Source organism: Carettochelys insculpta, chromosome 3, assembly GCF_033958435.1.
Source record: "Carettochelys insculpta isolate YL-2023 chromosome 3, ASM3395843v1, whole genome shotgun sequence".
NCBI lineage: Eukaryota > Metazoa > Chordata > Testudines > Carettochelyidae > Carettochelys > Carettochelys insculpta.
The window spans coordinates 55055171-55070644 of NC_134139.1; the positions used below are offsets into that span (position 1 = coordinate 55055171).

Genomic DNA, 15474 nt, shown 5'->3' on the forward strand with positions numbered 1-15474 from the left:
AGTGGGTCTTACCCACAAAAGTTACATTTGTTAGTCTTTTAAGGTGATAGTGCTAGGTGTTAGTCTTTAAGGACTGCTTGTTTGTAATGCTACAGACTAACACAGCTGGCTCTCTGAGGCTATTTTCAGGATACAGAAGTTCAGCTGACTGGTCTGTAATTCACCATATTGCCCTTATTTTCATTTTTATTGACTGGCGCTGTTTTCCCTTTTCTGGTCTTCTGGAATCTCTCCAACCTTCCATGAATTTTCAAAGATACTCTCTAATGGCTCAAGTATCACTCAGTCAGCTTCTTGAGTATGCTGTGGTCCATTTCATCGAGCCCTGGTGACTTTAAGATGTCTAACTTATCTAAGAAATGTTCAATTTATTTTCCCTGTACTTTAGCCTCTAATCCTATTTCATTTTCACTTTGCAGGCTTTCAGTTAGAATTAACTCTGAGAAGGTTGCTGCTTTGCCATCCTTTCTTGCAATCAATAGCACATGAAATGGATAACACCTCCATATTCTTCTTACATAGTACATTACTAATTATCAAGAATAAAGATGACAAAATTGGGTATTCTGTTGCTTGTAAACTGAGCACGTGAGAAGTGCAGAACTCACATGTTAAGATGATTCCTCTTTGCAGGAATTCACTTAGTAGTTAGTTTCTTGTGCTTGTGGAACTTCATCCACCTAGCCTAGTGTAATAGGAGAATAAGAAAGTAACTTCTTACATGAATAAATTACGTATTTCTACTTTATTAGTACAGATGATTGTCCTGTATGTGGTAAATGAGTGATTTAATCTGTGAGATAGGGCTTACAAATTATTGCATGGAATTCTTCCAAGTGCTAATTAATGTCTGAAGTATAGAAATTTGTGACAAGAAGCTCACATCACTTTACGTTTCTTCTTTTTCCATGTCATTTAATTCTGTGTGAGCTAAGTTGACTCAAATAAGTTACCATTTTTTTCTTGCTGCTATGATTTATTTGGTATATTTCTTTTCTACATTCCTGGTTCATCTCCCCTTCCAGAAATTAATTTTCTCAGGCTTTGTAAGCTATAAACTTCCTGTAATGGTGCTGCTTTAATTTTATATTGTGGATGAGACTGTAAGTAGCTGCAAACACCTTCAAAGACAGGGTGTAGGGTTTGTTAGAATGGCAGTGGAAAGCAACTAAAATAACCAGTTTGATTAAAAGAACTATGATTAAAATAATGACAAAAGGCACAGCACTTTACACCTGAGTTTTGGATATCTACAAAGAACATTTGTCTACCTGTGGATGGTGGATTATAGTGATACATTCTTAACATGGTGAGATAAGACAAAACTGGGGCTGCGTCTACACTAGAGGGTTTTTCTGACAAGCAGGCGTTTTGTCAACAAAACTTGCGGAGCATCCACCCTAAAAATGTATTCTGTTGCTGTTGACATACTCTCGACAGAACTTGGCACTTTTGTTGACAACCTTCTGTCTCTCTCCCATGAGGCAGCACAACTTTCTCGACAGAATCTGCCAACAAAGAAGTCAGGTGGATGCTCCAGGGGGTCTTCTGTCCATAGACAGAGCTTCCAGGTCACCGGGCAGCCCTGTCTGCTGTGCTTCAAGTTGGTCATTCTTTCAAGAAAGCACTGGGCAGTCCAGCCACTCTGTCAGCAGAGCGGATCACTTTTGTAAGCCGCTTTTGTGTGTGGATGCACTGTGTCCACAGAAGTTTTGTTGGAAGATCTCTTTTGACATTGACTTCTGTCGACAGATTGCTGTAGTGTAGACGTGGCCTGAAGTTAGCAGAGAATCGTTGATATGTCATCTAAATTTGACTTCGGTGGCTGGGTGGCTCAGAAACAATTACATCTTTGGATTTAGGTGCAAGTTTTTAATCTCAAGTACAGGGAGTCCTTGTCACAAGTCCAGGTTACGTTCCTAAATAATGCAACTTGTAGTGAAACAGCTTATAAAGGGGAATTAATATCCATAAGGAATAATGCAGTTAGCTTGAGAGATGTTCCCAACACATAAAGTTCACACATGTGGTACATGTACCTGTAATGCACAAAAAACAATAAGTAGAAATAGAATAGAAATAAATAGATAAAAATAAATAATAAGGTATCTAGATAAGCCAGCTGCCTGCCAGTCCCCACCAGCTCCTTCCTGCTCCCCTAGCTACCTGCCAGCTCCCTCCTGGTCCCTCATGACTTCGGGGTTCACTTCCAGGGCCCCTCCACTACAGCATCTGCTGTCTGGCCACCACAAAACTTCTCTTTGTTGCTGGCTTTTGGTCCCTTGGCCCCTAAACGATGTAAGTGCAGATCAATGTGACTTAAAATGAATCTGCTTTTCTGAATTACTTAATGACGTATATGTGAAACAACTTACAGCAAAGCAACTTATAATGGGGACTCCCTGTACATTCATGAAATTGTTTCATCCAGGAGTTACAGATGTAAATGTATCGTGCTGTGAAAATAAAACTGCCTAGGAGTCTCTGAAGAATCTGCTGTAAAACAGAGTATTGCAGACAGAGGTACTTGAGTTTGTTGAAATTGGTGTGATAAAAAATTAAAAAAAGTTTGAAATGGAAAGTTGTCATGTATGATACAGTGCACAAGAAGGCTCCCAGGAAGCAAAATGCATTCTCCTAGCACTTAAAATCATAATGGGGAACAGTTATTGCTTTGTAGTTTTCTTTAGCAGTATGTTATGCACAGTTGCTCTGCAGATGGGCACTGAACTCTCATTTGGTCTACAGCAGCAGGGGCAATATATGAGAAGGGTGTAGGAGTCGCATGCAACTTCAGCACCTGTCCCTCCTCCCACACACACAGTCAGAGCTGCCCAGCCCAAGAGCTGTAACTCGCACTGCTTTAGGGCTGTGCAATTCTGGGGTTGGGGCAGGACTGCCCCTGCACTCACTGGAAGCAGTGCCCTGCTTCTGGAGAAAGAAGCAGTCAGAGGTGGAGGGGGCAGGACAAGGGCAGAGTGCGGGGGCGGGGAGCACAGAGAGCAGAGGTGGAGGGGGATTCTTCCAGCCCTTCCCTGAACTGCAGGGGAAGGCATAGGGCAGGTATTCTCTCTAATTCCCTTTTGTTTCTGCCAAAGATGAAAGGTGGCTAGTTGGAGGTGGCGAATAAAAACCTGTGAACTACAGAGTGATTGGTTTTTCAACAGCAGAGCAGCTGGCTGGCTGTAATTTGAGCCTCCTAACAGCGGGGGCCACTGTGCCATTTGAACAACATTTCAGGCATTCAGGGACCAGGCTTGGCTTTGCATGGAAGTTTGGAGCTGCTGAAGACCAGGAGGCCTCCTGGAGCTGCATTTTGGTTTGTGTTCAGCAAAAGTCCAGAAAAGAATTTGCAGACTCCCTCCTTCCCCCTCTCCAAGACCTTTATCTATGCTGCTCATCCTGTCGCTCATCACACCAGCAAAATAAGAACAGGAGTCCTGTGCAAAGGAGAAGTAAGATTGAAAAGCCTTACCATTTTCAGACTCATCCCAGCTTAGGAAGAGGCCCTCAGAATGAGCTTACAAAACTGAGGGAAAAACATTTTATTCTCAGTTGCCCCAACTTCGGCACCTGAAGCCCCGAGATTCCCAAGGACATGCCTGTCTGTTGCAGAAAGCCTGGCAATCTGTTTTTTTTTTTTTTGTTTTTTTGTTTTTTAAAACAACAAAGGATGAAATGTTTGACGTCTTGTCAGTTTCAAGAAGATGTCAGACTGGAAAGGAGTTCTCTTTTTGGAGGAGGGAGAGAGCTTAAAAAAAAAGGAGGAGTCATAGAAGATGGGGACCTGCAGAAACAGCCCATTGAACTAGTGCAGAAGCAGACAGCTTTGCTGGATAACATGTAAATGCAGTGTTTGTTCCTAAAATTATAATTGCATTTTAGCTGTATTCTGCCATCCAGGTTATCATCACTTACTTTGAATCAGCAGTGTCCGTCCCAGAGCTCTAGTCTCAGGCATTTCTCTCTGACCTCTATATCCCCTGCAAACAATGTAAACCACTAAATGTGGGATTCCACCTTCCTCTGAACAGTCACAAGCTATAACATCTTCTCTTGTCATTCTACATCTCAGCGAAAGACAACAAGCAGGTTGCACTACGTTTGGGAGCAGTGCAACACAAATCTTGGCACTCAGTACTTTCAAGTATGTGTTTCACATGATTTAAAGTTAGCACCAACTTGTTCAGTTACATGGTTTTAATTTTTGTACTATGGATATTTGTTAAATTTCAAAGTAAACATCGAGCTTTATCAAATGTAAGCATCCCTTAAATATAACAAAGGACCTTTCCATAAGCTATTGCATAAGACCTTTCCATAAGCTAAAGCTTTACAAAACTGTTGAGCGACAACCCTATGCCCAACGCACAATTCATTGATACCCAGCAACAAAGCAAAATAAAACATCATTTCAGCACTTTCAGTCCTAGTTCAAAGTAGGGAACACAAGGTATCCCTGACTACATGGACTCTGGCAATTTGCTACAGTATCCAGAGCAAGATTGTCCATTGTTCATAGCCCTCTGAAAGTCTCTTCTTCTCTGCCTCCCACAGATCAGTGGGGCTCTGTCATTTGTTCTCACAGATGTGCAAAATAATGCAAACGAATGAACCACAGGACAGATACTGCTCAGCAGCCTCTAGTCTTAGACATCTCTGTATCTCTTTCAGACTTCCAAACTGCAGACTCCATCATGTCATATATACTCAAGGAATAGAACAGGGAGCAAACTTCTTACACTGGGCCCCACTTTTTGTCCCTACAGTTAGCAGGGTCCCCATGCCCCTGAGAGCCTTGGAAGCGAGCTGTGGTCTTCCGAAAGTGACATGCTGTGCCCCCTCAGCAATGGTGGCTGTGGAGGCTGTAGGGATGAAGGTGGGAGGCAGCAGATAAATCAGCTTTCTGAATGCCACTTTCTCTTTTGACAAGCTTGGCTTTTGTTTTTAGTTCATTCAAGGAAGAGAAATGAGCAAAAAATTGTAAGTTTCTTTTATTATCATTTGGACCCACAGGATCGTTTCTCTGACCCTTGCACTAAACAGAGGTTGATAGTAATTGTGCTAGTTTTTTACTGCTCGTTGTAAAGGATTCTCAGCAGCAATGAAACTTTAAACACAATATGTTCCTCTCTCTTTATATCAAACGCTCAGAAGCTGTGAAGCAAGCCTAGCCTGGGGTGTTTCAAGGAATTAAGTCTGAACATAACTTATAAAATAGAATTTAGCACTGGGGAAGCAAACTTGTGGGGAAGCTTGAGCCCAGAGCCAGTGCTTGGGAGATCTCAGCATGCTGCTAAAGGGAGACTTACTTTCCTTGCTGGCCGTGCCTGGTGGGAGTCGAGATGAGCAGCTAGCAGGTCTGCAATAGCATGTGAAGCCTTCTAACCACATTGTCCCCCACAAAACAAAAAAACAGTCCTGTAGCATTTTAAAGACTAACAAAATAATTTCTTACATGTTGAGCTTTCGTGGGACTACCTCTCTGTGACTATTCACATTATCCCCCCAGACTTCTTGCTGGCAGCTGCAAGCAGAGCCTTTTGTAAAGTGTAGGGCATTGGGAAGCTTAGTCAGAGTTCACCTAAGCACTCAACCACCACTCACTTCCCTGCAGAAGGGTCATTAATTAAGCTGCTGTTCTGCAACAAGGCTACACCCTCCTGCCAGGATAGACACTTGGCATGAGCTGCTGCAGGAGGAGGAAAAGACCAGGAAACAGCTCTCCACAGAGACAGAGCTTTCTGTAGTATAACTGGAGCAGAATGGCCTTGGAGAGAGCAATGGAGTCTGCAAGGAAGCAGGAGAGGGGCCCAATTGCACTGTGCCCTCCCTTGTAAAATTTCATGCACCCCACTTTGCACACCCTGGTATAGAATAACCCTCTTTCTCCTATCCAAGTTCAGTAAAAGACTTTGTAAACGTTAGAAACCAAGAGTAAGCTTTGCCTTCCCGAATGGTAAGGAGAGTCATAGCACTATTAATGCCCATAGTGCATTATCTTGTTACCAGAAATGTATTTTTTTCATTAGCAAAAACAGATTAAAGTGTCAAAATATCCTTTCATGGACCTTTCCAGAGCACCCTACTCTGCATGTGCCACACTGGTAAAACAGGTCTTAGAGCAACATGAAGAAATAGCCCATTTAGTTTATAAATTCTGAGGCTAAGAGCAATAACAAGCCCTGTTAATGTCCCTAGAGCAATTTGGGAATCTGAAAATTGCAAATCTATCAATAATATTCTGAGCATTTTTGCCCTATCCACTTAGTACTTTCTTTATGGTATGACAGCAGGCCCAACAGTCAATCCATCACACCAAATTAGTCGGTCACTGGCTGAAAGCAGTTGGGATGATGAGATTCCAGGTGGGAATGCCCATATATTTCTCCACATTTAGGGGACCATTGATCTTGGTGTGATTTAGAGTGAGCTCCTTGTAAATCTCTAGAAAAGTGGCTTTAGTAATCTGAAATTCTGCTGGCCATTCCAGGATTCAATCCGTATCATTTTCTACCAGTCACAGCTCAGTTCCCAAGTCCAGAAACTGCTCTGCATTTAAGTGAAGCTACTCCAGGAAAAGATCATCCACAGGCAGTAGCTGCTTGACACCCTCCTACTCCTTAACCGGATAAGCTTGGTGGTAAGACTGCTAGCCTGCAAAACAGCTATCACTTGAAAGCACAATCTTAAATACATATTTAGCAGCTTTCATGTATTAATAACTGTCAGGCTTACAGGGAGAGGGATAGCTGAGTGGTTTGAGCATTGGCCTGCTAAACCAAGTTTGTGAGCTCAATCCCTGAGGGCCATTTAGGGAATCTAGGGCAAATAGTGTTTTTGTTTTTTTGTTTTTTTTAAATCTGTGAGGAATGGTGGTTGGCCCTGCTGTGAGTACAGGGGATTGGCCTCAATGATCTGTCAAGGGATAGCTCAGTGGTTTGAGAATTGGCCTGCTAAACCCAGCATTGTGAGCTCAGTCCTTGAAGAGGCTATCTAGGGTTTTAGGGCAAACGGGGGAAGAGCATCCTGGCTGGTAATAGGTCCTGCTGTGAGTGCAGGGGTTTGGACTTGATGACCTCTGAAGGTTCCTTCCAGCTCTGTGAGTTAGGTAGGTACAGGTGTGGTATGCAGAAGCGATACATCTGTGCTCATAAACAGTGGTTTTGAAAATGTCAGGTTGCAAAAGGTGGTTAAATGGTGGGATATTGGGAGGAATCCTGGAAACTTTCAAGTATTATCCTAAATCCCAGTGGCATCTAATTGCAGAGGTAGAAAAAGTAACCGAAAATAACTTGAGTAAAATGCAGCTGCTTTCACTTCTGGATACTTGAGTACTATCTAGATGTGATGTGCATGTGTAGTTTTTCAGAGGGACACTGATAACTTGTACTTGAGTCTGCTCCCCTTCTCCCCGAGGCCCAGCAGCTGCTCTTTTATTCAATTAACTTTTTGGGTACTGTTCCCACCTCTTTACAGGTGTCCCATAATCACAAGAAATGACAAGGAATGGATCAAGCATCAGGGCAAAGAATCATAGGGTGTACTCATTTAGAATACAGATGGACTTTTTTCAAAATAGTCTATACTTTGTATACTGGTTTGGCACCCTCATGAGCATGGCATGCATACCCGCCTTGACCCCTCCCAAATCTCCCAGACCTACTGTCTCTGTCAACTTCTGCATCCCAGTCATGCACTTCTGCACCTTTCAGCATGGATGCTGCATGGTTAAATAAGGAAGAGTGCCGCTGCTTGGATGAGGTCCAGCAGGTAACAGGAAGCCTTCTACGTGGATGAGGTTGTTCCTGTGGGCTTCAGAGCATGATATCTCACCAAGCTTTGCACCAGTCCAGGCCATCCTCTGCCTGTGGCAGATTAGGAACCAAGAGCTAGTGCACTCCTCCATCTGAAGGCACTTTGTCACCTTCTCCACTTTTCACAAGTGAATCCAAGGGCAGACAGTCTTCTATGACATGCCAGTTAGATTCTTGCAGGGTCTTGAGAGAGACTATCCCCAGGTTCTGTACCTCATCCCACAATGGGATCTCAAACTAGTCCTCTACTGGCTCACCAGACCGCCCTGCAAGCCCCTCAGTTCTTACTTTCTGTCTCACCTGGTCTAGAAGATGGCATTTGTGGTAGCAGTCACTTCAGCGAGGTTTGAGTTCAGAATCCTGATCTCAGGAACCTGTGTACATGATTTTCGATAAGGGCAAGGTCCAGCCTTTTTTACCAAATGTCATTTCTACTTTTTAGGTAACTCAGGACATATTCCTACCAGTTTTCTGCTCCAAGCTTCATACGTTGGCAGAAGAGCCAACATCAGGAGGGCCCTGGCATTCTATTTGGAGTACACAAAGTCTTCCTGCAGTTTGACATAGCTCTTTGTGTTCATTGCCAATAGAATGAAGGATCTTCCTGTGTCTGCTTAGCAGCTTTCTAAGTGGATCACCTTCTGTATCCAGACCTGTTATGAGCTTGCAAGCCTCCCCCTGCTGTCCATTGTCCAAACTCACACTCAACTAGGGTTTAATCCTTATTGGTAGCCTTTTTGGCGCATATGCCAAGCCACAAAATTGGCAGGGCCATAACATGGTCTACAGTCCACATGTTTACATCTCACTATGCCATCACCCATTAGGCCAGAGATGAAACTGGGTTTGACTCATCTGTGCTACAGTCAATAATCTTGGAACTTCACCTATGTACCAAGTATACTATGGAAAGGACACAAACAAGCACTCAAAGAAATGACAGTTACCTGTTCATAACTGGTGGTCTTCAAAATGTGTTGCTCATCTCCCTTCCGCATCCTGCCCTTCTTCCCCAGTGTTGGAGTTTCTGGCAAGGAGGAGTTCTGTGGGTAGGGGGAGCACACCATGCCCTTATACCACCTGAGGAGGTACCACTCCAGGGGTATTTTTAGTGCTTCTCCACCATGGATACTACTGAAGGAAAGGTTTCCAGCACTAATGCATGAGGTGAGTGCACTCGGCTCTTGTGGAATGGACATGAACAATACGTATGGAAGAACACCAGTTATGAACAGGTAACTATCTTTTCCTTAGCCACTATTTTGTTTTAATCTCTTGAGTGGTCACTGAACTGCCAGAAATTTTCACAAGTAGAACCACTTTTATTTAACAGTCAATATTACTTAACAGGCAAAGAGTGGAACTGTGTAGAGTGGAGTCCATGGTAAACCTTGCAATTAACTGTCAAATGGGTCTTCCGTAAACTTATCTAATTGTTCAACTGCCTACATCTGCTAAACACTTCCTGGAGCTCTCAACTTTTCTCCCTTCCTGCTATGCACAGAAAGCCATTCCACCAGACATGCTGAAGCCCAGAGACAGCCTTTTGAATTGTGGGTTGTAAAAACTTTTTATGCCCAAGTGCAAACAAATTCACAGTGGACTTTACAAGGTCATTCCTGATTAAATGTTTATAGAAAAACAGTTAATATTGACACTGAACTCTGAAGTTTACTAATAGCAAAGTAGTACCCCACTGAGAAGAAAGGGGACAGTGCATACTTTTGAAAATCAAGAGGAAATGCTGTCTTGGCTCACATCATATTGAAGAAATACAACATTAAATCTTAGTTATGCAGACATTAATGGCACATACCTTTTCACCACAGATTTGGTGCAGTATTGGGACTTGGGTTAGAAGGAAAAGTTCATCTATTCTCCTTATGAACATCTAAGTGTTGTGCCTATTAGAAACAGGGTGAAACATTTAAATAACCAACTAATTAGACATGTAATTAAATAAACAAATGTATTGGGGAAACAAACTTGTATTGGAGAGTTAAGTTACTTATAAGTATTTTCTTTCTCATCTTAGGTGGTAATAAATTGTGCCATTCCTAAAGGATTGAAGTACAATCAAGCTACACAGACCTTCCACCAATGGCGTGATGCTAGACAGGTGTATGGTCTTAACTTTGGCAGTAAAGAAGATGCCAATGTCTTCGCAAGTGCCATGATGCATGCCTTAGAAGTGTTGAATTCACAGGAAACTGGTAAGGCTTTAATACGTTTTCCTCTGACTTTAGAGATGGTTGGAATATAGATACAAAATGCAGAATTTCAACTGAAATCTTGTAATATTTTGACCTTTTAGGGCAAGCTTTCAGATTCTTAATACACACAGGGGTTTTTGGTTGGAGAAGATGCTTTCTTTAGTATGAGTGGGCCTCCAGTGTTAATTTTATTTAAGTATTTACATGCCTAAACTCTCCTCCCATTTTGTGACTGTCTCAGCTTTGACTGTCATTCGCACATGTACCATTCCTGAGAGAAGTTAATATGCTGCTTGTAGAAATGTGTAAAATAAATTCAATATTAAATCTTAATTTTGCTTTCCTCAAGGTATTTTTGAGGATTTTCCTTTCTAGAAAAAAAAAACCTGTTAATTTTATATTGATTTTTCTTTATTTTCATAATAAATTAAGACATTATGTAAACAAAAGTGAAAATCAGAAGATAATCTGTCATTTTCAAATCCTGGAAATTTATCGTGCGTTGATTCAATAGTTTTTACTTAATAAGCTTAGCAGGCACATTCCAGTTTCTCACATTTAAAGGAGCCACCAGTACCAGAACTGACAACATCTTGGCTTCTTGAGCTGTCTCTACAAGCTTTTCTGAAGGAATCTTTAGAAGTTAAACCTAAACTAGGTTTGCTATCTGAAGCCTTAAGGCTGAGAACAGTTTATGTGAGGTTGTTAAAATATTAAGGAAAACTTCAAATATTGAACAGATGAAAGTGTTATTGAAAAATATCTGTACTACTTGTCTGTTTGACATTTGGGTATTCTTCAGTTTATTTGGTTAGATTAACAGTTGTACGTAATAAACACAAACATAAAATTACACTGTAATTTCCAAATGACAGTGAAATGTAAGTCTTGGATTGAATCCCCAATTTGTAAACTTTTAAGATAAAAAAAATTGTGGAACAGTTAAATGAAACTTTCTGCTTTTTTTTAGGCCTCATCATGAATCAAAAATACGTTGTGCTTCAGTGTATAGCCTTTGCATATTTCATAGCTGAACTAATTCTTATGTATGCATTCTTAATTGAAATAAAAATGGTATAATTCTTTCCTGAAATCTTTTCGTTAGGGGAAATTTGAATAAGGAATGAAGATATTTAGCACCTTAAGTAGTGGTGTGCCCTTAATTTAGCAAATTAAGTATGCTGGCAGGTAGGGAGAATGAAAAATTCTAAATGCAAGAAGGAAGAGAGATATATAACTGGCGTGTAAAATTTTGCTCAAATGTTTAGTTGGGGCACGTATTTATTTATTTATTTGTGGGGCTCAGAAAATAAAATTCTTTCATCTGCATTATGAGACTGAGCAAGTAGATGTTTTGCTTCTGATGGTAAATTTTCATGATAATTCTACAGAGCTTAGTCACATAATAATTTGCTTTTCCTAGACTTTTTATTATTTTCCATGCCAGATATTTGTGTGTATATAAAATCTCTCCTGACTGTCAAATTTGTCCTTGGTTCTGTAGTGAGTTGTAATTGTTTGTGCCATTAAGGTGAGAGCTCTTATTTCAACCCAGATATTTTGTTTATGAAAAAGAAAAGGAAATTATAGTAACTTGTAAGCTGTACATACAGTTTGAAAGAGAATAGTTTTGGAATGCTTGCCCTTTATAAGATGTGGCTGGTTAGAAAAGTGATTTTTTTTCTTTAAGTCCACAAAAACATATTACCTGTGTTTTCAAGGGAAACCAACTTATTTATTTAGCCAAGGAAAACAATTTCTTTCTATTACTAACATGATTAGACTTAAATTCTGCCTCATAGATCAACAAAATTGTTATAGAAACTTTGATTATTTAGAACTTTTGATGTGTGAAAAAGGTAATATTTAGTAAAAACAAATTAGCTTAAGCAAAAAAAAATAGCAGTGAACATAATGCTAAAGAGAAGGTTTTTTATTACATTGTTTTCCTGTATACACGATCCATATTTAGTGAATAATACTCTTCAGCATCAAACCATGGTGGATAAAAATAGCTGATTTAAAAAAAAAAATTTATTGAAATTGGTTTTTGATTTTTTTTTCAAAAATCAATAAAATATTACATTTTGTATTTAAAAACAATTACTATTAAATCTCATCATAAACATGCAACACGTACTACTTACATCTCACAAAAGTGAATTAGTAACTCCAGTCTATCCAACGTAACTATTAGCTCTTGCTTCTTAACTGTTGAGCTTTCAGTTCCTCTTTCTCAGCAGACTAAAATGTAGCATGTGCAAAGAGAAACACAAACTGGATAAGATTATTTTTGTTCTGTGCTTATGTGTTGGTGGACTTAAGCCTAACTTGGCAGAGGAGTTTAAGACAGAGATAATATATAGGAAAGGATAGAGACAGCATAGAAAGGAAAAGTATTGTGGGCTGGAAAGAAAAATGGAAGACATTATTTAGTGTGCGCGCACACACACACTTTTGTCACAGAAAAACTGTTATGGCCTCTGGGTGTAAGAGACACCCTATCTGGGAATATTCTGAAGAAATGTATTCCCTAAGTAAGATAGGAAAACATGTCAACTGCAAGAGGATAATGCAGGGCCTAGTTGCAAATGTGGTACCCAGAGCTATTGAGACCTCATCTGGGGTGAAAGTCTCTACAGCCTTAGGTGAGAGCCAGCTGGCCTTTAGGTCATATGGTAGAGCGAAGGGCTTTAGATCCTATGCTTACAGGTTCTGTTCCTGGTGCTGGCAACCCAGGTCTGTTGACATTACACAAGAAGGAAACAGTGTGAAGAAAACTGCTTATTGGAAGAAAATTATTTAGATGAAGATGTGGATATGGTTGAGTGAATCAGCTGGTTACTAACTTAAATAATTCACTTTGCAAATTCATCATTCTTTGAGTCTCTTCCATGCCTTTTAATATGTGATTTGACAAGTAAATTCTCAAGCTGTTTTCTGTGTTGTATGTTGCCAGACAGAAAAGTTTAGCTTAGCTAATCTTTGTGGTTTGTTCAATTAGTTAAGAAGGTTTAAAATCTGCCACTCAAGTGTACAATACAGAAAGCTGCAGTAAGAGAAATTTAGAATTGAAGTTTCCACTGAGTGTCCTTTTCTTATTGTATATTATATACGTAATATGTGCCCCTTGTTTTGGAACATTATGACCACAAACCAAAATATTGATTCCGTAAGTCTCTTCTCTGGTTTACTTCAGCATAGCTCATCTTTTCCAAGGGAACGCCATTCTATACTTTTTTTTAACACAAACAAGTGCCAATTTGTGGAATGGGGCTTACTCTAAAACTAAGTGTACTCTAAGCACAGTCAGTCTTTATCTTTTTTGCAATTTGATTTAAATCAGTTTTTGTGTGTGATTTAAATCAATGATTTAAATAGCCATGATTTAAATCACTCCACCTTGCTTCATACCTTTTCCTTCTTGGACTTAGTTTGTGACCTTTGTAAGTAGAAGAAAACAAAAAGCGGAAATAACTAGTATATATTCAGTATGACTTAAATCTATTTCACTACATTTTAACAAATAAGATCAGTTTTCATTTAGTCCTGAACACAGCTAGCATATTTAATTAGTGCTACTAAAATGTGAAAGGTTGCAGCAGAAATCCTAATCACAACCTTCTTATGAGCATGCTACTGGAACTACAGATAGTTGGCTATCGGGGGTAACTTTTTATTACTAGTGATGTTAAGAGGGGATCAAAGCTTAATACTTTGGAGCATGCCCAATTAGAAGACAGGAAAATAATCTTTTAACTTACAAACTGAATACATTTGTTGTGAAATCACAAGTCTGATCCAGTGTTCTCTGGAAGCTGAGCACTTGGTGGTCACCAAGAGAGATTCAGATGGCACCCAGTTGATTGGCAGAATGCCCACAGTCCATAGCATATGTTTCTATTGGTGGTGCAGATGTGCACGTAAAAATTTATTCTGCACCTGGATGGGGAAAAAAAATTAAACGGAACATTGGCCTGAACCAAACCTTCAGCTCCGACACTAGGAGAATCACAATGAAAATGTATATAATTTTACTTCAGCGATTAACCACCATAGAATTTTTTTAATAACGGGCAACCTAGGGAATATTGGTGCATAGTAAAAATCATGCCATAATGCTGTTTTCTATTACATAGCTATTGAATGAGTATCTGCAAATAAAATATGATTGAAGTTTATAAGACTAACACATCTAAAATAAAACTACCTGTTCAGAAAAAGTGTAGGTGAAATAATCATTCAGATTTAACAAATATCATATCATATATATATATATTACTTGCTCAAATTGAAAAGAAATTTTCTTTCAGACATTGCAATAAGTTTGTGGCCAATTTAGCCTGCTCCAGCAGTCCTTCAAATGATCATATTTTCTCAAATCCATATTGCTGAAATACTTGATACCATTTAGCTGGGTAAGAACAAATACCTAGAAGTTCTTCACACTGCAGGTTGTATATATGAGGAAAGTTGAAAGAAGGATGAATGTGCAGGAAATGTTGCTGCTTAAGTGCTTCCAGAGTTTTGTCTTTATTGGTTTGGAGTTATACTGTTACTGGCTTTCTTGGGCCCCATATGTATAGATGGTTAATTTATCATTGACAAAGTACACTTAATACAAACAAGGTAGCAACTACTGCTTCAAGGTTCTATTTCTCATAAGTAGTTTGGGTTGTAGACCCATGTCTCTTGAATATCTAAGTTTTCCAGAGTGTCTGTATGAATATAATGCATTTTAATAGCCTTAACTTGTGTTTTCATATTTGCATGGGTTTTTTTTCTGGCTGACATGTATTATCTGGTAGTGTCCTCAGTACAATATTTCAAATTGTTTAGAATTTACGTCTAGTGAAATTTAGGAACCCATTCTGTGAACTGAATGAGGCAGGAATCCTCAGGGAAGAGTGGCAGAATTGCATGTGATTGCTTAATTTAGGTAGAAAAGTATTCCTGTAAGTCCCCATTCAGTGTTTTGCTCCTAAAAGCTTTGGCAAATCATATATGTGTTTATGGGGCAACCTTTTAACTCAAGTATTTTCTCTCTTTTGAATGTGGGGCTTGGTAACTTTAATTTAAGTTTTTTATTTTAAAATTATGTATGTGCAGGTGCCACACACACTCCACTTCACAATGATCAAGAAGTCTTTGAATAGGAGTCAGAACTCTGAACTTTGAATAAATTAGTCAGAACTCTAACAGAATTTTAACATACTAGAGTGAGCATCATAACAATAGCTATGAGAAGTCTTTTCTAGTGGCTTATTATATTAAGTGAAGCTTCTGATTATACTTTTAATAAGCGTGCTTATCAAATGTCTGTTAAATATTAAAGTGAAAATTAGATGTATTTTTCAGGTGAATTACTTTGATGATTGAATAAAATATAGACGCATTTAAGTATCTGTCTTATGTTTATTTTGTTGGATAAGCAATTGTTTTAA

General features: G+C 39.4%; 1 protein-coding gene across 6 annotated transcripts in view; it reads left to right on the forward strand.

The window, feature by feature from the left end:
- The window catches only part of ENAH (ENAH actin regulator), a 205245-nt gene that overhangs the window by 69445 nt on the left and 120326 nt on the right, over positions 1-15474 (forward strand). For all 6 annotated transcript variants that reach the window (XM_074989883.1, XM_074989884.1, XM_074989886.1 and 3 more), the window contains exon 3: positions 9853-10030. In XM_074989883.1, coding sequence (XP_074845984.1) covers positions 9853-10030 — 178 coding nt within the window. The remainder of the gene's footprint in view (positions 1-9852; positions 10031-15474) is intronic.